Raw genomic sequence first — 22,513 nt, forward strand, 5'->3', positions numbered from 1 at the left:
TATTTATCATGTAAATAAATTTCATGTACTTATAATACTCTTTCTCAACACCTGCACTGTAGGAGAGAAGAAACACAATATTTGTGGAGTTACCATTTCATTCTGATATATTATTGAAGTTGGAGTTCTGTTTGTGACTGGCCATCAACAAACTACAAATTCACTTTGAGTTCATATATGAACAGATACTTTTTTTGATTTTGGAATCTTGTAAACTCTTTTAGTTTCCCGGTGATTTATTAATTCTCCGTGTAAATTTTTGTAGGTTGGTGATCCACAAGAAGTGAATGCGTTGGCAGACTACTTCTGCACCAAGGATCGGGCTGCGCCGTTGCTCATCGGCTCAGTCAAATCGAATATGGGTCACTCAGAGCCAGCATCTGGACTTTGCTCAGTTGCCAAAATCATCATTGCCATGGAGCAGGGTGTAATTCCAGGAAATATCCATTTTAAAAGTCCCAATCCTGATATTCCAGCACTCAGTGATGGGCGATTACAGGTATTATAGAGCTTTTTCATAACATCGATTTAATAAAATAACGTGTTAAGGTTAATAAAAGCGATATTGACAATTCCGCTTCTATTCCACCTTCATATGGAGAAATTCCACAACATCTCTGTTCAGAGTGTAGGAAATAACGTGTATAAAATTACTTGGTATTTTTTATAAAATAGAATTCTAGCACCCTTTTTTGACATTAATAAAATAATAGATTAAAAATACTTGGAAATAATTTTTCCACTTCAAGAACGGTATTTAATATATATTTGTGTATCCTCTGCTGCAGGTTGTTGATAAGAACATGTCGTGGAATGGTGGCATCGTTGGTGTGAATTCGTTTGGATTCGGAGGAGCGAACGCCCATGTGATCCTGCGTTCCAATGCTAAACGGAAGATGATGTCCTGCCCAGGTCCAGTACCCCGTCTTGTCACGGTTTCTGGTCGAACTGAGGAAGCTGTTAATGCCATTCTAGACAAGGTAAATAATACGGAAGGCCTATAAAGGTATAGGCGCTCTTTTGAGAGAGTAATCTTGAACAATGACTGCATGATCACTATTTTCTTTGAAATAAATGATGTTTTTTACATAAATTGGGTGGCTCGTTGAAGTACCGGGAAGTGATAACGCGCCGGTGTAATAATCAAGAGAACCCGAGTTCGAATCTCGACCGGGGCAAAAGTTTTTGACCACAGCTCAATCACATAGATATGGCCACCCCGTATTTCGGAGGAGACGATTAGACCACGGTCCCATCTACCTAAAAAGTAGTCATCATCATCCCTCATCTCACCCATTACCCACGCACAACCCTTAGAGATTATGTGGGCATCATCCTCAGTATTATTATTATTATCGTGCACTATAATATAGATAGAATTCAAAAAGTAGAATATTATATCTTTTTATGGAACTCATAGTAAATAGAACAACATTTTCAGAATTACACAACAGCAACCTCTATTGCTGTAAAATTATATAACTAATTGAATCTATTTCTATTTGATTTGAATCTATTTCCGTATCATAAGACACATAATCTGAAACAATTGTAATACTATATCAGATCTTATCATCACGAAAGAAGTACCTATCACTCGTATATTGTAGATGTTATCTCATTGGAATTACTGTATCTCATAGAATAAACTACTCGTTAACAACCTATTTGATTCAAGATGTTTCTATTCTTTCAAGATTGAAGCTCTACCTTGGAATGAAGAGTTTTTCTCACTACTTCATAATATCCATAGTTCCAATATACCAGGTCATGGCTATCGTGGATATGCCATAATTATTAGTGATAGGATGGAACGACATGTTCAGGTAATGAGTATTATTGAATACACTTCAATTGTATTTTGAATTTAAGTGATGCGTTATTTGTTGTTTAATTGAGTAGTTGTTATGATTTTACCTCTAGTTCATGTGATAACAAGTTAAAGTTTATTCTGTTGTTGGTGCTTCCTCATTACAGTTTTCAACTACCGTATTCATGACATAGTCTATCTTTATTAATGGCATGCACCCACATTTTTTGGCCTTTCAACTTTTTCAGAATCTGCCGCCTCAACAAGTAATAATAGGGCTTCTTCTTCATCTGATGATATCATGATGAACTTCAGTGCGCATACCTTAATCTAAAAAAAAGATGACCATATTTCAAATATAGGCTATATGAAACACTTTTATAAATATTCTAACACTATATGTGCATATTTTTTTCACAAGAATGTATAAAAGAAAATGCAATGATTAGGAGAAAAGAGCAGACATTTCTCTGTATCTTTTCAACGAGTTATTTGAACTTTGCTCCTGACGAGATCGAAGTTCCTCTAATATACTATTGTACTCTTTATTGCCTTCGAAACTAGGTAGGCTACTTATTGAAAATTATGTTCCAAATCCATGGAAATGTTTCATCTATATTAGAGATCTTTTTTAGTATATAATATAATGCATATAATTTTCATATACTATTGTATCTAATACAAGTATATCATACCGTATTACTGATCTATTAGAAATAATTTCTCTGATGGACTAGGCTACTGATTCGTCGATCCAAATACAGACCCTTTGAGGCCCATATGGGCGATTAACAAATGTTTGTAATCTATATGCTTGTTTTGTTGAATAAAGAATTTGAATAACAATATTTTTTCCATAGACATTCAATGGCAATAAGAAGCCCATCTGGTTTGTGTTTTCTGGAATGGGGAGCCAATGGACTGGCATGGGTCGTGATCTCATGGTGCTGGAACCATTCCAGAAAGCCATCAACAAATGCGCTGATGCTCTCAGACCTGAAGGTGTAGATCTACTTGACATTATCATGAAGGGAGACGATGCCACTTTCAAGAACCTTCTGAATTCTTTCGTATCGATTGCTGCAATCCAGGTACAGCACCTTACCATACTCATTTTCATATAATAGCCTATAATACTGTCCTCTTGATTAAAAACCTCTGTCTAGAACCAAATCAAAGGTTATTCTATCAGATTTTAGATTTCTGGAGACTTCTATAGGTATGAATGAGAAAAAATCAAATATAAACATTTTTAAACTCATATCATTATGGTACTCAGAGAATTTTGTATTTGAAGTAATCACCTCTACAGCGGGAGTAGCAGGAGGTACGGTAGCTTATCTTATCGGTAGCTTATCAGAACGACCACAAAACCAAATCTCTTCCCAAATTATCTAAAGTTGAATATTTCATTATTTTAAGATTACAGATCATGCATATCGTAGTTAAATTCCACGAGAATCAATCAGATGAGAAGCCTTCCCTGATTGATCCTCGTGACATTTAATCATGATTAAAATTCAACAGGCTTTTGTGCAACCGGTACTCTACTATCTTTGAAGTTCTAGAGATTATTCGAGAAAGTATTATACATGTATACTGTGTACCTTTATATGTTTACAATGAATAATATCTTATTCTCCAGTTATCTTGTCATAGAGTCGGTTTAAACTTCTCTTGAAGAAATCTTCATTATATAATGTAATAGACCTTCAAATATTTATTATTTTCATTTATTGTCCTTTGTACTAATTTTCAATTTTTGTCAACATATCTTCATAATAGTGAATAGAATGAAATAATTAATCATGAAAGAGCAAATATTCCTTATTTTCATTTATTGTCCATTATTTCTTTGTACTAATTTTCAATTGTTGTCAATATATCTCCATAATAATGAATAAAATGAAACAATTAATCATGAAAAAGCAAATCTCATGACCCAAAAACGGACAGTAAGAGAAATGAAGGACTATTTTTAATTTTACTGTTTTCCATTTAGGTGGCTCTAGTTGATGTGTTGACCAGCGTAGGAATACATGCAGACGGAATAATCGGTCACTCAGTGGGTGAGCTGGGATGCGCTTACGCGGATGGAGCATTCACAGCTGAGCAGACGGTGCTAGCAGCCTATTGGAGAGGCCGCAGCATCCTCCACTCTAAACTTACACCCGGCTCTATGGCTGTAGTTGGTCAGATTCTATACATCAATTTCATAATTTGTTATTACCGCGGTATTATTGCTTTGTTTCATATAACTGGCAACAAAATAGATTAAATGAAAGTAGTATACAAATCAAGGTACCTAGAGAGCGAATGCATTCTAGGTAGGCTACATTGATACAAATTATTAACAGCCGATTAATAAATGAATATGGTATGAAAATTATAGGAGGAGCAATGAGTTTTTTCTTAGAAACTACAAGAATCAACTAATTTATTTCATTCAAACCATAAATAGTACACATGATTAATACATTTCCAAACCTGTAGATTTTTTATAGTGAGCGAATTTACTGGGATTTGAATGTAAATATTGGGATATTTCGAGCAGATCAATACATTCCCAAGAATATTGATTTTTAACTGGGGAGGGTAATAGAGAAATAAGGATTGGACTAAAGAAGTAAAAACATACAAAACTATAATAATAAACTGATGAAAGATGAAGAAAATCTGCGAGAAGAAAAATTATAATCTATGAGATTAAGATAAAAGATTACTTGATATTCGAAATTTCAATAAATAGAAATGGTGATTGAAAAAAATAATTACATCCTATGACATAACCAGATTGCAACGTTTGTTGACTCATAAGGAATTATAATATTATATAGGATTATTAGTGGTTTTATTGAAAAAATCAAACACTCAACTCAACATAGAAGCCAAGCCCAGATCATTGAATGAATGTAGGCCAGTGATGAATTTATACGTATACGTAATATACATTTTTGTCATCACGGAACTATAAAATAAAAACTATTCCTTAGTAGCCTAAAGTCACACACAATCAATAAATTCTCATTATAGTACAGCATTATGGAAGTAAACACTATGACATAGCATTTTCTCTTTGAAATCAGACTGCCGTGCTACCAATTTTTCCTTAAATGGTTGGAATAGCATTTAACACCTATCAACCTAAGGATAGTTGTCGGCTCCAATAAAATAGATTCTTGATAAACTGTGAATGGATCTATTGCCTATGAATGAGAAATCCAGTTTTCAGAGCAAATTAACTTATAATCTTCAGATGAAATTACACAAATACACAAAGAAACATATGTCTTAAGCCTAATTATTTCAGAGTTATTACGAACTAAAATACTTATCTAGTTTACAGTTGAAACACAGTGGCTATTGGCTTGACTACACTACTAGCTAATTATGAACAAAACAGAATGTAAAAATTTATATAAAACTCAATTTAAAACATTAATAAACGAAAATGATTTAGAGCAAAACTCCACGACAACACTTGTAGCCAGCCATTTTTCTAGAGAAGGAGGAACAGGAAAAGACATAAGTTGCAAGTCACGAAGCCAACGCCTAGTTCAGTATCGATTTTTACAGACACGTCACCAAAAAATTATAATTTACAAGTTTAGAATTCACATTCTACATCTGTTCTCAATAAAACTTTATTTTGAAAATGTTATTTTAAATTTTTATATATATCTCGATTTAAATAAACCATTTATCCAGTAATTTGTTAACCCTGCCTCGGTGACACCATGGAACAATGCAACAAACATTTACGATAATAAATTCTCCGTCAAAAAATTTGTCCGTCTATTGATAACTCTGACATTTACTATAAAGTTCCATAGATCTCGAATTGAAGATTCGATTCCAATGTGAGAAGAAAAATGTAATATTACAAATACCCCCCTCTTGACATAAAAAAATTTTACTGTTTGAAAATTTAAAGAAAAAATTTACATTGACCCTAATGAAAATTGTTGAAATTTAAATTTGAGAACAGTAACAATTTTTTCTAGAAAAACATTACATGTCATCCAAAATATTGAAAATTATTATAAAAATTCATCAATAGCGTTTGTTATATGTTTCCAAACAATATCTCAAAATATAGAATATCAATATTACTTTTGATTTAGCTTTATAATTTAAAGAAAAATATCTCAACAGAAAGTTTAATATGTAAAGAATAGTTTTTTGAAATTGCACATAAATTTAATAGATAGAAAAATTCAATTTTTATTGCATAAAAAAAATTATGTATGTTGAATGAAAAATTTATTATTATTATTATTTTTTTTTAAATGAATTGATGAATTGTTACATTTAATTTTCACATAAAATTTCAATAAATCAAAAAATGTTCATTTCTTTCACTATTGACGCGGTTGATTTTATTGATGCACATTTTGGAAAACAGTCCGTTAAGGCACTCAGTATGATTTTCAGTTAAGTGTGACTCCAATGTGATGACGTTAAGTGTTGGGCTGATCTGGATGCACGTAGTGTTGGGCTGATACTTGTAGTCGACTGCTGCATACCAAACTCGATACAGGTGACATCTCAGTTAGCATTGCTTCATGTTTGTAGTAGACGGCTGCATTCCAAATTCAATACAGAGTCACATAAATTTTGTATCATATTTGTAATTATACAATGTACATTTCAGGCTTGAAATGACAATGTAATTCGTTTTTTGGAAAAGAGATAGACGCTGCATACAGGATTAATTTAGGTGAGGATTAATTTAGGTAAGGTTTGGTTTTTTGATATTTTCAGCTTTCAAGGTTTAGAGTTCTGCATACAGGAATAATTTAGGAGAGGATTTTTTGAATCAATTCTTTCATGATACTGTGACTGTTCTTCTGAATTCAAAGTTGTGAATGTGAACATGGATGGCAATTACCTCCAGGTAATGCAGTAGTGTTGAAGTTTGAGATACAGAGTCAGCAATAAGCATTGGCATTGCTATTGGCGTATGCTTTGGTGTCGGCTTTGGCATCGGCGTTGATATTGGCATTGGCGCAGGCATTGGCATTGGCGCAGGCATTGGCATTAGCATTGGCGCAGATTTTGGCATTGGCGTAGCTATTGGCATTGGCGCAGGCATTGACATCAGCACAGGCATCGGCGTTGATTTTGGTGTTGGCATCAGCATTGGCGCAGGCATTGGCGTAGCTATTGGCATTGGTGCAGCATTGGCACAGATTTTGGCATTGTTGCAGCATTGGCGCAGATTTTGGCATTGGCGCAGGCATTGACGTAGCTATTGGCATTGGCGCAGGCATTGATATCAGCACAGGCATCGGCGTAGATTTTGGCATTTTGGCGTAGTTATTGGCGTAGTTATTAGTGTAGGCATCAGCGTAGATTTTGGCGTAGTTATTGGTGTAGGCCGCAGCGTAGATGAGTCACACTAGTTCGAAAATCACCCAAATGTTCTTAACACTCTTCATGGCGTTCACTTGTTGCTGATTTCGAGATTCACATGATAACTATTTCAATGTTAATGTCTGTGCTGTACCTGTTATCTTAAAATGCTTATAAACTAAAAAGAAAAACTTGATTAGGCTATCAATACAATCTAATACACATGAAAATTATTTTAAGTATCTATGAAATTGAAATTTGTTAACATCTTATTATACAGTCAGCAATACATAAATTGTGAAATATGGACATATCAATGATAAATTTAAAAAAAAATCATTCATTTTCATCTATTCACTGTTCAAATATCAAATTTTAATCCATTCTTCAAAATAGAAATATAATTTCATAACACCCTGTATCATTATCAAAATTGTAAAAAAAAAAACATCAGATTATCACAACAAAATTTAATTTCAATACATATTTCAATAATTTCAGACAATTGGTCTTCTATTCACAATCATTTCATAATATATCTGCATTTCATTATCATTTAATATAACATTTCATTTATAGCATGTTCATTTCACATTTATGATTTATCATTCAGGGTTTCAAAATTATTTAGTTTTAATTTTGTGTTCAAAAATTGTATAAAAAGCAAATTATTTAATATTGTTAATCATCGTTTGTTGGATACTATAGTTTATTTCGACTCTTCAATGTTCTAAACACAAACTACATTTCATGACAAAACTTTACTATCAATCATTAAACAAGAAACCATTCAAAACATCAATAATATTTTGCTTCAAAGGCAAACAATATTCATAAGTAATCTGCATCTATGGCAATCAACATTATTAATCATTATTTTGCATCTATGGCAATCAACATAAGTAATCAACACAAAAAATATTATCTCATTACTGCCTCTCTAAGTCATAACCTCTGTTATTCCTTCTTTAGGCAATAATGGGTTTCCATCTCAAAAAACAATCACATACCAGCAAAATTCTAATCAACAAACCCCACTAAAAATTCTACATACACTCCAGCATCCATTTCAAACGATAATCAATCATATCAAAATTTATAGAACAAACAGTTTTAAAATTAAAAAAAAAATCAATTACAAAACACTTATTTCAATTAATAATATAACAAAACGTTTTAAATTGAACCAATTATTTTTTTAAAATAATTTAAAATTTAAAGACTGTATAATAAGTACAAACATTTCAAGATTATAATACAAAGATGATCAAGATGAATACTGGGTAAATAAGTTCCCTAAAAAATACAAACAAGAGAAAAGAAAACTGGGTAAATAAATTCCCTAAAACAATACAAAGAAGAGAAAGATTAATTAGAGCCTATCCTACATGTCAGTACTGAACTTTCATGAGGAAGTATATTTAATAAAATATACTACTATGGAATTTTGTAAATTCCAAGTATGACTCTAATTTGTTATAATTGTGAGCTATCACTCCCACAAAAACAACTGGTGAAGGAAAAAAATGTTGACTATTGTGACTGGGTGGAAAGTTCCTAGATGTCTGTAAGGCAATGTGATAGCAGACTCTAGTATCGGACCACAAAAACAAAAGTATGCAAAAGGTTTTACAAACATTTGTTGTTGCAGTCATAAGGTTTTTATATCGCAAACAAGTAGGTCAGATAATCGAGTCCAGCCGTATGTGGTTCACGCCCACACCTCTAAAAGAATCACACCTACTTGTCTACCAAAAATCCAAAGTATTGGACAGCAAAGAAAAAATAAAATGCAAAATGGGTTAAAAGCCCAGAAGAAAACTATAACCTAATTACATATGGCTTATGGCACAATATGCAATGAAAGATGAGAACATGGGACATAATTGCTCTGAAAAACCTAATTACCTAATATGATACCTAAAAAAAAATAGACATGATTAAAATATGTAATACATGATGAAAAAATATACCGCAAGCAAACAATTATTTACACTACAATGGATAGATTTTAGAAAAGTTAAGTTTTATCAACAATTAAAGATTAGGAAAATAAGCTACTATTTCAACTTCTAATATTATTTCAGAAAAAATACAAATTTAAATGACTATGGACAAGATTGGTTAAGATATGCATCATAGAAGAAATTTACTGAATATTACACAAAGACAGGAAAGAATCGAAAATTGAAAAGATTAAGGGCCAAGAAAATAGGCTACAGGAAAGAAAAAAGACACAATTATGGACTCTTACCATACACTGTGTAGCGATTATGCTATTCTGAATCCCGGCATAACACAGGATTCCTAATCATTGTGTGCTTTCTGATGGTATTTCTTCATCATATATTGATTGACTCTCACAATTTTACCTGTACTTATCTCTTCCAGTTTGAAACACCCTTTATTGAGATCATCTCTTATTATGTAAGGTCCACGATATTTAGGACACAGCTTGGCAGAAAACTTCTTCAGCTTGCTCGACAAAATGTAATTTCGAATTACAACTAGATCATCAACCTTGAATTTATACTTGGGTTTATTATGCATATTCTGTTTGAATCTCCTGATGACACCTCTATTCTTTATTCTGTACAGTATTCGTTTGTTTCTGATACTTTCTTCTTCAAGTTCAAACTTATTTTCTACAGGATATTTGATATACTTGAAAACAAGATGTGCCAATTTATGATTCATCATAAGCTCCATGGGTATGTGACCAGTCGATTCATGAAAATTGTTGTTGATGACAAATTCAACCTTATCAATATACTTGTACCAAATATTATGCTTATTTACAGGAACGTAAGTTCTCAATATGCGATTGACCTCTTTCAATGGTCTTTCACTAAGATTTGCCTGGGGATGATAAACTGAAATGTAGTAATATTTTATACCTAATCTTTCCATAGATTCTTTCCACAATCTGCTTTGAAAACAAGTACCATTATCACTGATTATATATTCAAATTTACCAAATTCATTTACATATTTCTCAACAACTTTTACTAAATTATGGGCGTTAGCCTTAACTATAGGATACAACTTTGTAAACTTAGTAAAGCCATCATGAATAATGCACATCCATTTGTACTTGCCACCTGGTAATTCTCCATAAACATCAATGAACACTTTGTGATGTTTTTTCTCAGAAATTATGGTATGCATTTCTAATAATTTCTTTTCATTTGATGTCTTTACAAGTTGACAATACTTACAGTATCTTATAGTTTTGGTAACAAGTCTGTAACAATCTTTTATGTAAAAAGTTTCTTCAATAAATTTGCATGTTTTTGATATACCTACATGACCTAATCTTTCATGAAATTCAACTATCAATTCTTCATACAGTGCTGAAGGCACACAAACTTTCCAAAAACTATTCTTTCCAGATTTTCTAGTGAACAAAAGATCATCATTTACTTTAAAAAATTTGTTGATATTCAAATTACCTGTCTCCAACTTTTCTCTTACATTTTTTAACCAAACATCATCTTTTTGAATTTCTTTGATCTTCTTTACTATCTCAATTAACTTGTTATCACTCTTAATGATATTCAATACCTTGAATTCATTTGAATTTCGATTTTCTAAATTACCTTCATAATCAGTTCTAGAAATGATATCTGGCACAATGTTATCCTTTCCTGCTACAAATTCCCACTCAATATTAAAATTCTGTAATGCAAGAATCCATCTTCCCAAACGACCATGTCCTATCTTACATTTTTTTAAAAAGGTCAAGGCTTTATGATCTGTACGGACAACTATTTTTTGATTACCAAAATAATTTTGAAGTTTCATCAAGCCAAATAATACAGCTAAACATTCTTTCTCACATATTGTGTAATTTAATTCAGATTTCGTTAAGCTTCTGCTAGCATATGCAATGACACAGTGTTCCTTATCTTCACCTTCCTGAAATAACTCAGCTGCAATTCCTACATCACTGGCATCAGTGGCCAAAATGAAATTTTTGTTATAATCAGGATGTTTCAAGATCACACAGTCGATGAACCTATCTTTGATTTCTTGAAAGGTATCATTATCTTTTTCAGTCCAAATGAATTTATTTTTCTTGCATAGAAGATGCTTAAAACGATTTGTCAAGTATGAATAATTTTTCTGAAACTTTCTGTAAAAATTACAGAGACCTATGAATGACTGCAATTGTTTCAAATTTTGAGGAATGGGAAATTTCTGAATAGCATTTAGCTTAGAGTCATCTGCTTCAATACCATTTTTACTGATAATATAACCCAAATACTTTATCTTATCTGCAATAAATTTCGATTTATTCAGTTTCAACTTCAAATTACTTTCCCTCAACTTATTGAATAATAATTCAATTCGACTGATATGTTGTTCAAGAGATATACTAGAAATGGCAAGATCATCAATATAAGCAATAGTAAACTCACAAACCTCTTCACCTAGCATTTTGTACAAGCACTTGATAAATTCAGAACCACTAATATTCAATCCAAATGGTAGATGTGTATATTGATAAGTCTGTCCAAAAACATTGAAAGCTACATACTTTTTACTATCTTCAGTTAATTTTACCTGATTGAAACCTTGAGTGAGATCAAAACTGCTAATGTAGTTGCACTTATTGAAACGTATGATCAAGTTATCTATTGGTTCAGTTTCTGTAAAATCCCTTATTATGTACTTATTTATTTCTCTTCCATCTAAACATAATCGAATTTCATTGTTTGGTTTTTTCACTACTACCATAGGGCTTGTATATTCAGAACTACCTGGTTCAATGATTTTCTGATCTAACATTTTCTTCAATTCTTTCTTGACTTGATCTCTATACTGATATGGAATCGGATAACTCTTCTTATCTAATTTCACATCATTTTTCATTTTAAGTTGACATAAATAGTCTTTTGCAGATCCAGGACTATCAGAGAAAATATCTTTGTTATTTTCAAATACTTCAATTAATTTGTTTACCAATTCAGGAGATTCATCGCTTAGCTGTAATCTTAAATTATCAATCTGCTGCTTCCATAAAGTATCAAACGTTTCTTGGTCTCTTACCATGTTAACATGAAAAAGTCTATTGTACTTCAAGGTATCCTTTTTTATAAATGGAAAACAACAATCTTTCAGTGATATCATATTTTGATTAAAATCAATAATTGCTCCAGCATCTTTTAAGAAATCACAACCCACCAAAATATCCACATTTAAATCTTGAACTATAAGAAAAACTATTGGCAATTCTAACTTACCAAAAAATACCTCTAACATAATCTGTTTATTTATCTTCTTATGTCTCATACCAGTAGCTACAACTATACTTACATTAGGAGCTGGTACCAAGTTCAACTTGAGATTGTTTTTCTTCATTTCATCAACAAGTTTCTCATTAATTACATTTACCTCAGAGCCGGTGTCAATAATCATTTGATATTTCTTATTGAAAATTTGTACTTCTATTTCTGCTAAGTCATATCCAGTAGGTGGAGTATTCTCTTGTTCCTCCAATAGTTCATTAAAAATACAACCTATCATGTATGGTTCTTCTTGACAAACAATTTCAGATTTACTCATAGCTTCATCTACCTGAATTTCTGGAGTATGTACCATATTAACACTTGATGCTTTAATATGACTTTCTTGATAACTAGGCATTACTTCATTACTTAAATTCTTACAGCTATTTTCTTGCACATGAATTTGACTGATTAATTCTGGCTTTCTTACTTCAAATCTGTTTGAAGTTTCAGTTTCAAAATTTATTTTATTCATGTCTACAGTTATATCAAAATTTGACCTTTCCTTAACTGGGAGAGCAGGGCTGTCGTTTCGTCGTCCCATTATTAGTTTAAAGGAGCATTATGTCTTGGACGATTTGCATTTGTCTGATTTGAAGTTTGAGCAGGCATATAACCTGGCGGTGGTAGGCTGAAATCTAACTGGTAGTTGTTAGCTGGTCGATTTGGATTTGATTGATTTGAATTCCCAAGTTGATGATTTCTATTATCTCTGAAATTATGCTGAAAATTTTGATCTCTATGACCATTATTGTTTGGTCCATTTTGGTACCGTCGATTTTGGAAATAATTCCTACCTCCTTGATACTGCTTATTATTATCATGAAACATCACACCATTTGAATTCTGAGACCTATTTCTATCATCCCTATGTTCACTCTGATGAAAACTTATTGTTTTATTTTGACTTCCAGCTTGAGCATTGTTATGATCACGGGGCATTTGTCTGTTTACTTTGTAAGTGTCAGTATTGTCAAACTCATTCAACAAACAAATAAACTCATCACTAGTCTTAATGTTACGAATAATAGCAGCTGTAGATATGGTTTCATCAAAATGACCTTTCAAAAACTTGAAAATAGTATCTTTATCTAAGGCTGGAATTAGATTCTTAGCAATGTTGAAACGAGAAATATAATACTCAGTAAGATTCTTAGATAAGTTTGGCTTATATTTTCCAAATCTCAAATCATCTCTAGCAGATGACTGAATGTTGTCTGACCACATTCTAGCAATGAATTTCTCTTTAAATTCTTCAAAGTTATTTATATCAAAACGAATGAAAATCCACCAATCACGATGAGCAAAATTTGAATTAAAATTGTTTTCCAAAATACCCTTAATTTTGATCCAGTTTGTGATTTCATTTCTCTCAAGATACTCGGTCAAGTTTATTAAGAAATGCATTGGATTCTTTTTGTCAATTTGCATTTGGAATTCAAACCTATCGAAATTACTATTGTTACCAGTATGATTACACATCGGTTTTGTTGACATGTTAATTTTATTTATGTTTTTTCTAACCTCAGTTATAGCAGCTGTATTTTCTTGACAATCTATTTTCAAAGAGGATAATACCTTGATTTCCTTGTCTACTTTTTCGTTTAATTCTACAACCTCTTTTTCAACATGCTTAATACTTTCATTATTTTCTGCATTGATAGCATTTTGTGTCATATTTTGTTGCTCAACTATGATCTTATTTTTATTTACTCTTTCATTAACCTCACTGACCCTATCAGAAACTTGAATGATTTTGTTTTGCATTGATGTTTCTACATCTAACATTGATGTTTCAAGATCATTAGTTTTCTGCTGTAGATGACCTATTTCTTTGTGATTTTTACTTAATGTATCATTTATCTCTTTTATTTCCCGCTTTGTACTAACCTGATCTAGTTTTATGCTAGCAAATTCTTGCTTCATATCATCAAACCTAGCATTTTGATCTTGTTTCAAATTATCAATCTTAGCATTTTGCTCATCAATCTTGGCATTTTGCTCGTCAAACCTAGCATTTTGCTCGTCAAACCTAGCATTTTGCTCATCAAACCTTTGTGTTAGGAATGCTATAAGATTTATATCATTTTTAGCTCCTACCATACTTGTTTCATTTGATATTTCTACTACTTTCTCATGATTGTTACATTTGAAACGTTTTCACTTACAGCTACACTATCGTTTGAGTCATTGTTTAAGGTTAGGTCTAAATCTTGTGATTCTTCATCTAAGTTTTGAATGTTTTCACTGGATAAAACTTCATTATTTTTATTGCTCTCCATCTTGCTACTGCGTAAAAAATATTTACTCATTAGAACCTGAACTTTCTTGAACCGATTTCCCACTCAGCAGCATCTCCCATTCACAATCTATCAAGATATCTATCCTACCAATAATTTTTTATAACCAGGGATATATTTTGTAGTTTGAGTCCCACACCAGGGCGTACCATTTGCCGTGCTACCAATTTTTCCTTAAACGGTTGGAATAGCATTTAACACCTATCAACCTAAGGATAGTTGTCGGCTCCAATAAAATAGATTCTTGATAAACTGTGAATGGATCTATTGCCTATGAATGAGAAATCCAGTTTTCAGAGCAAATTAACTTATAATCTTCAGATGAAATTACACAAATACACAAAGAAACATATATCTTAAGCAAATTTGATTCTGATAAATTTATATCCTTATTGAATCGTTACTTATTTTCAGATGCTACCAAACCCTAAGCCACGCACAGCCAAATGGATCAGTTCATCAATTCCAGAAAGCTCATGGCACACAGCTCTGGCACAAAGCTCATCTGCAGACTACTATGTTAACAATCTGCTGTCTCCTGTTCTCTTCTACGAGGCCATTCAACACATTCCAGAGAATGCAATCGTGTTCGAAGTGGCACCTCACTGTGCTCTGCAGGCCATACTCAAACGCTCATTGGGTTCCAGCTGCACTAACATTGGTCTTTCAAAACGTGGACATACCGATAATTTGAGCTATTTGCTGAGCGGCATTGGAAAGTAAGAGTCAAAAACTTATATGTCAACAATTATTCCTTTCTTCAAATAGAATATCAAGATGACGGATGTAAATGTTATAAAATGCTGTATATGTGGTAATCGTCCATTTGAATGCTCATTCAGAAGCAAAAGTCAGTCTTTAAAGTGCTGTGAAATCTTTAAATCTTGAAAATTCACTTATTCCATCCGCTTATATAAATTTCACAATTCGAATGCAAAGCAATTATTTTCAACAACAGCAACAATATTAGGTGTGATGTAATTTACGTAAATCATAGCCATTACCTACATCACTTGAGAAGATTCATTGTAATAGTATATTTCACACCTAGGGCCGAGAATGAGACTTTTCCGGCTCGAAATCGGTTTTCAAGTCTGAGGCCTTAGGCCGAGGACTAGAAAAAATTGAGAGCTGGAAAAACATTTTTGCCCATGGTGCGAACCTATTTTTTGCCACACAGAAAAATAAACAATATATATATGAGAATAATTGTTTATTAAGCTCTTCTGAAAGCAAAAGTGGAAGATCAAAGCTCTAGCAAATCTGAGATAATCTGAATATCAGGAAATTGTCCAAGTATTTTTATTTTTTATTCTGATTTGTTTAAATAACCTAAAAGATTATGTTTAATTATGTGGGAGGTTGAGTTTATACTTTTTTATTCTTACAAATGATTATAAGATGATATTATTATAAATGTTTCAATTATTGAATAATAAATACATATGATGAAAAGTTTTTTGATCAGCTGTTTTAGCACACTTGGAATTTGACCAATCTGAATGTCAATGTCAACAATGCTTGTTGTTGTCGACTTCGAAAGTTTAGGTTAGAAGTTCATACTACTCTAAAAATCGAGTTTGAATAGTTTATAATAGAATATCTTATCTGTATTTCATGCATTCAACCAAATAAAATGACAGTATATTATTGCAGAAAACTTTATTCAATTCTAGAAGCATAAACTGATTCCGTTTCATAAACTATTATTGTAAAAACGTTCAGCACCATGGATATTGTTCAAGTAGTTCCAAAATTATCCACCAGGTCTCTTGATATGCAGTGCTATGAGGTTTGAGGTTAGATTCTATTATACTCTGAAAATTGAATTTGAATAGTTTATAATACCTTATTTGTATTTCATTCATCCAAATAGAATGATAGTATCTTATTGCAAAATACTTTATTTAATTCTAGAAGCATAATTCCGTTCCATAAACTATTTTGTAAACACGTTCATATCAGAATCAGCTGACTTCACAGTTGTTTTAGAGCCCCAGGGCCGTAAAAATTTCACCGGCCTGGTCAGAAAACAATCACTTTCCTCCATAATATGACGCACGAAAAACAGCTCATTACATCCAAGTGGGGTGAAATAGCTATTTATGTATTAAGAGCATAATGCACGACTTTATCGCTCGCGCAAAACAGTTATCACATGACACGAAGCGGAGCGTGATAATTTTGCAAGAGCAATAAAGAAGCATTACGCGCGAATTACATACAAATTTTTTTCTACAACTGCACATACCTGTTAAATCACTTATATCTGGTGGAGTTTATAATAATTCGTCTACACTGATATCCATCATGGCTGTAGAATCGGTATAAGTATAATTTCCGACTTTTCAGGTTAAGATCTGACCGAGAGTGGTTTGTCTTTAGCGAACTGCTTATTATCAGCTGATTAGCAAGCATAAAGAAACTCTTCTGCGCATGCGCGAATGATTTGTGAGCGTAAAGAAAATCTACTGCGCATGCGCAGATGGTTAGCAAGCGAAAAGGTAGATTCTCCTCAGAAATAGGCTGTTTCACGTGGAGAATTGAGTATGCAAATTCTTTCTTTACACGCAGTTGTAGAAAAAATCATTTCTTTTATATTCAGTGAGTGGCACTCCAAACACTTTAGTGTGTACGGTACCGTAGTCTATATTGTCAAGGCGTAAAAGATTATTTTGGATTTATATGTGTAGATTCATAGAATATCAGTTCTATTAATAGGATTAGTTCTGAAATTAATAGCATTATGCTATATTATCTCTATGGTAGATCTACTATAGAATTATGACACTCATAATAATAAATAATATGTCTGTAAAAATATCATACATATAGGCATATCTAGTTTTAGTTTAGTTGATATTGCAGAATATGGGTGAGGCTGTCTTTCATATTTTATTTGATCAATACTTTGAAAATTAAAGAATTGTTGTACCGTAGTCATAATGAAATTATTTGCAGAGCTTATAACGCTGGTGTCCAGCCCAATGTTGGGAAACTCTACAAGCCTGTCACGTTTCCAGTATCTCGAGGAACACCAATGATTCAGTCCATGGTCAAATGGGATCATTCCATGGAATGGAGTGTGGCAAATTTTTCACAAAAAGTGAGTTTGTCCAAACAAACAATCATAATGAAATTATTAAAAATTAATAAGATACCAAAAAATAATGTTTTTGCACATAGGGGACCTTGAAACGTATAGAAAACATGAAATATTGGGGTACCTTAATTTTTTTGGGAAGCAAAATACTTTCCTTACCTTTGGTAGTAGGTGAGGCGAGGTGAGTGAAACAAATATTCAACATAAATTAAGAAATATAAAACCAAAATTGGGAATCTGAATGTAAAGTTGAAAATATTAATTGGGAAAGTGAAACAAGTAAATCATTCTAATTTACGATAGCATCACAAAACTAAAAACTACATAATAAGCTGTATTCATATGACTGTAATACGTGGAGTATAAAAAAGCTTCTCTAAATATTAGTAACAAGTATGAACAGTTTTATAGAGAAAAATTCCAAAGATTCAAAATAATTACTCATGTCTTGTAATTGAAATTCGGTTCTATTGCAGATACAAGATGAATTTCGCTCCAGAGAATGTGTGATTGAAATTGAATTGAGCAAGGAATCTGATGCTTTCTTGACTGGCCATGCTATTGATGAACGTGTCCTCTTCCCTGCTGCAGGATACCTGGTATGTGAATTAAAGGAACTGATAAATATGATAGGTATTGAGTGCATGAAATATATATGAATACGGTAGCCTATTGAGAATTCTATTCAATTGATATTTCTTTGTCGAGAGGATGAATGGTGGTGAGAAACTATATCTCATTGAATGGTGAATCATATCAATTCCAAATGAATTGTTACTTACTTACTTACTTCGTGGTGCTACGGCCCGTTTAGGGCCTTGACCTCCTCTATGATGCCTCTCCATTCCTCTCTGTCACCAGTTCTTCTTCTCCAACCTCGGACACCCAGCCACCTCAAATCTTGTTCCACATCTTGTAGCCAGCGTTTTCGTGGGCGTCCTCGTAGTCTCCTTCCTCCTGGATTTTCTCTGAAGACCTTCTTTACTGCTCTTGAGTCACTCATCCTTCCCACGTGACCCAACCAACTCAGTCGCCTGTATTTTATTTTGTTAACAATTTCTGTTTTTTGGTATAGGTCACGTAACTCTTGATTTGTCCTTATTCTCCACACCCCATTGTTTCAGACTGGTCCGTAAATCTTTCTCAATACTTTCCGTTCCCAAGTACTCAAGAGATCTTCATCTTACTTTGAAAATGAATTGTTAAGGAAGTAAAAATAATAATTTATATTTTCTGAAGAGGAAAAGATAGGCTACCGGTACCTACCATTCCAGTTTTCAATTTTATCAAAAATGTCCTTCTTCAAGCAGTCATAAGTCATAATATGTCGTTACGCTACTTTTATGATTTTTCATCTCATTTTGATGATTTTCAAAAATGTTATAGAAGAATATTTTTTTAATGATTGTAATTGATTTTCAAGACTCTTGTGTGGAGAAAATTCGTCGAAATGCAGGGCCTGTCCTTTGAAGAGACTCCTGTCATACTGGAAAATTTTAAGATTCATCGTGCAACCGTCATGCCCATGGAAGGTAAATGTACAAATAATTAAATGTTAATAAAATGTTAAAAATGTTAATAAATGATCAAGCAATTTTAGCTCTGAATATGCCTGACAGTAACTTATTACCATGAACATTGGCTTAATCTTCAAGTACGGTAGCCTACATGGTTTCATTCATCCATCATAAAAGGTGACACCAAAACCAACACTAAAGTCAACCGCACGAAAATAGTCCGATGGAAATTAGAATAGTTGAGTCCCCCTCACCTCTCTCACCCATTGACGTTGCCAATTCGTCAGGTGCATTATAAAGATATTGAATTATTCTCATTTATAATCAGTAGCTATGGATGAAGTTGATAAACTCTTATTTGGCAACGTTGCACCCAATTGTATCAACCTATTTTGTAATCATTCTTGGATGATATTGAATAAATGGATTAATTAATTTCAATTGAAATAACATATTATTTATGATTCACAAAATGTAAGGGTGCTTCCCTCCTACGATATATCATAACAAAACTAGGATTAACGATATTGACACTGGTTAACTGAATTTAATATTCCATCTTGAAGTCTACCCAACATGAAACTGCAGTGAATTATTTTTCAAAGCCTATTGAAAGAACTTTTTGTTAAGGGATGTGTTTTACAGTTGCTTCTATTTCCTGGTAATAACTTATTCCTTCAGCTCGTCAATATAATATAATAGTGAAATGACTGAACAGTTGTATGACTCTCATTGCTAAGAAATGCAATGTCTAAATATACTTTCAATTTTTTTGGATTTTCTGGAACAATGAATAAGATCGTAAGAATTGACCTTTTAATGTTGCAGGGCCTGTCAGGTTTCTGTTCAATGTTTTGGATTACACAGGTGAGTTCGAAGTGTCTGAAGGAGGATCATTGGCAGTTTCCGGCCGGGTGCACTTGCCTCAAGATGTCACCAAACAACAGATTGACCTCAGCAGCCCTTTAGCATTTTCACGTTCCTGTAACATCACTCTCAATGCTTCTGATATTTACAAAGAGCTCCGTCTCCGTGGATACGAATACAGTGGCGTCTTTCGTGGAGTTCTAGAAGCTGATGACAAAGGTATCTGAACCAAAATTTCCTTAAAAATGCAAAATTCATTCATGCTGGGGGTGGTCAAAGTAGATTGATTGATTGACTGATTGAGTACTTTATTTATGTAGATTACAATATATACTGGCTTATACACTTATATACAATAGCTATACAGCAAAATTTATTATAGATGAATTTACATAATATAGACTAAGAAAATAATTATTGAACTGTATATGATATGAAAAAGCAATTTGTGATATAATAACTATAGATAATAATTATATTGTTATGCATCTACATAAATTGGCGGAGCTTTGGACATATCAATGTCCATTCTTCGGAAAGAATATTAAAAATATCCTCCCCACTAGCTCTCTACCAAAACGTTAATTTAATTATTTAAACTAAGGATTTATTTATTAATGGAAATATTGTAAAAGTTTAAATCAAAAATTGAAATGAAGTTACAAATTAAAGTTTACTAACTTAGATATAATTTCTAGGTGGTACAATATAGCTTATGGTAGGGGTTGATGATATTGGTACTTGTGTATCAATTCGGTAATTTAGTACACTGGTTGGCTTCTTAAATTTGTAATAAACAATTATCAAAATTACAAGAAGTATAAATGTACTTAGAACAAAAATTACAATGTGGCGTGTCTTAAGGACGAAAGAATCTTCAAAATTTATAAAATCAAAATCTCTAGGTTCAATATCATCAAGTTCACTAACATCTTTCAAATCGATAAGTTTAGTATGAATTTTATTTGGTACATGACTTAATTTTTGTGCGTATGTGGTAACTGAAGTAAACGGTAATTTTACATCTGTCATTTTATCATTGATATCCAGATTGATAAGGAAAGATGAAGGAGTATTTATAGTGCCATTATTGATATTAATTTGATCAAACTTATATCCTAAAATACAATTACAATTTTCGAAATAATTCATAAATGGTCTATCATTAATTATTTCTATTCTTACACAACTAATTTACTACAGACAAAATACAGTTATCATGTATAATTTCTCCTGAAGTACAGAAAGAAATAGAAGAGAATTTTTGACAATTGGTCAGTTTCCAAAGCTTTTTGTTTTGAGACACAGATATCGATTTTTCTTTCAATTTCATGGTGTAAACATTTGATTCCATTTCAACAGGATAGGACAGAAGGTCATATTTTTCAAATAAATCGTTTAATTTCGGTAAATGGATAATGTAAGTTATAACAGATTTCGATAAAATACAAGTGCTATTACTAATTTCCCATAAAATACTGGAATCTCTACTAGCTTATGAATAATTCTTATAATTAATTAATCTACGAAAATCATCAAAGCTCAAAATTGATGGATGAAGTTTCCCTTCTTTGCAATACATCAACGAGTTAACAACATCATTTATTTCATCATCCAACAATTATTGTATAGTCAAAGTAATTAAGTCAACAGCTGGCATATTTTCGACAATATTGGCAGTTTCGTTAGTAATATTTTCTAATGCTTTATTATTTGAATTAATATGCTCAACATCGAAATTAAATTTCTTAATTAACTCATGGTTCATTTCGAAATTATGTTCTTCATTTTTAACAAGATGTAATTCATTATTTTCTATTTTACCAATAACATGAGGTGTTCTTTGTCGTCAGCAGTCATAAGTCCTGTCAACCATGATATGGCGTTTCCTAATCCGTTCATTAGTCCACGTTTTAGCTTTTTATTTTAATTTTCAGAAATCATTTCTAATTTAAAATATTGGTTGAGTGAAATTTTCTTCAAAGATTCAATAATGTCAGAGGATATGTAAGCGACTTGCAGATTATTAATATGAGTCTGTAATTTCAAAGATTGTAGTTTAAGGTCAGTCACATTAGTAAAATGGATAACTTTGTATGTGTCGTTAATGAGCATTGATTGTCCTATTTTAATCGGAATTATTCCTGCTGTCTTTGTCAAGTCTGTCAACGTTGCTGGGATCAGGAACAACAGAAGGATGGTCATTGCCTTCATCTGCAACAATTAGATTATCTTTTACTTTTTTACGAGGCCTTTCCATTCTGTTAGGG

At 32.2% G+C, this 22,513-nt stretch overlaps 1 protein-coding gene across 1 annotated transcript in view; it reads left to right on the forward strand.

The window, feature by feature from the left end:
• Window positions 1-22,513, forward strand: part of LOC111062415 (fatty acid synthase-like) — a 76,806-nt gene that overhangs the window by 18,622 nt on the left and 35,671 nt on the right. The window contains exons 7-16 of the mRNA XM_039436663.1: window positions 266-499; window positions 789-980; window positions 1,698-1,826; window positions 2,671-2,901; window positions 3,813-3,995; window positions 15,171-15,475; window positions 17,718-17,862; window positions 18,336-18,458; window positions 19,283-19,391; window positions 20,205-20,462. Coding sequence (XP_039292597.1) covers window positions 266-499; window positions 789-980; window positions 1,698-1,826; window positions 2,671-2,901; window positions 3,813-3,995; window positions 15,171-15,475; window positions 17,718-17,862; window positions 18,336-18,458; window positions 19,283-19,391; window positions 20,205-20,462 — 1,909 coding nt within the window. The remainder of the gene's footprint in view (window positions 1-265; window positions 500-788; window positions 981-1,697; window positions 1,827-2,670; window positions 2,902-3,812; window positions 3,996-15,170; window positions 15,476-17,717; window positions 17,863-18,335; window positions 18,459-19,282; window positions 19,392-20,204; window positions 20,463-22,513) is intronic.

The sequence above is a fragment of the Nilaparvata lugens genome, chromosome 10 (genome assembly GCF_014356525.2).
Source record: "Nilaparvata lugens isolate BPH chromosome 10, ASM1435652v1, whole genome shotgun sequence".
Taxonomy (NCBI): domain Eukaryota; kingdom Metazoa; phylum Arthropoda; class Insecta; order Hemiptera; family Delphacidae; genus Nilaparvata; species Nilaparvata lugens.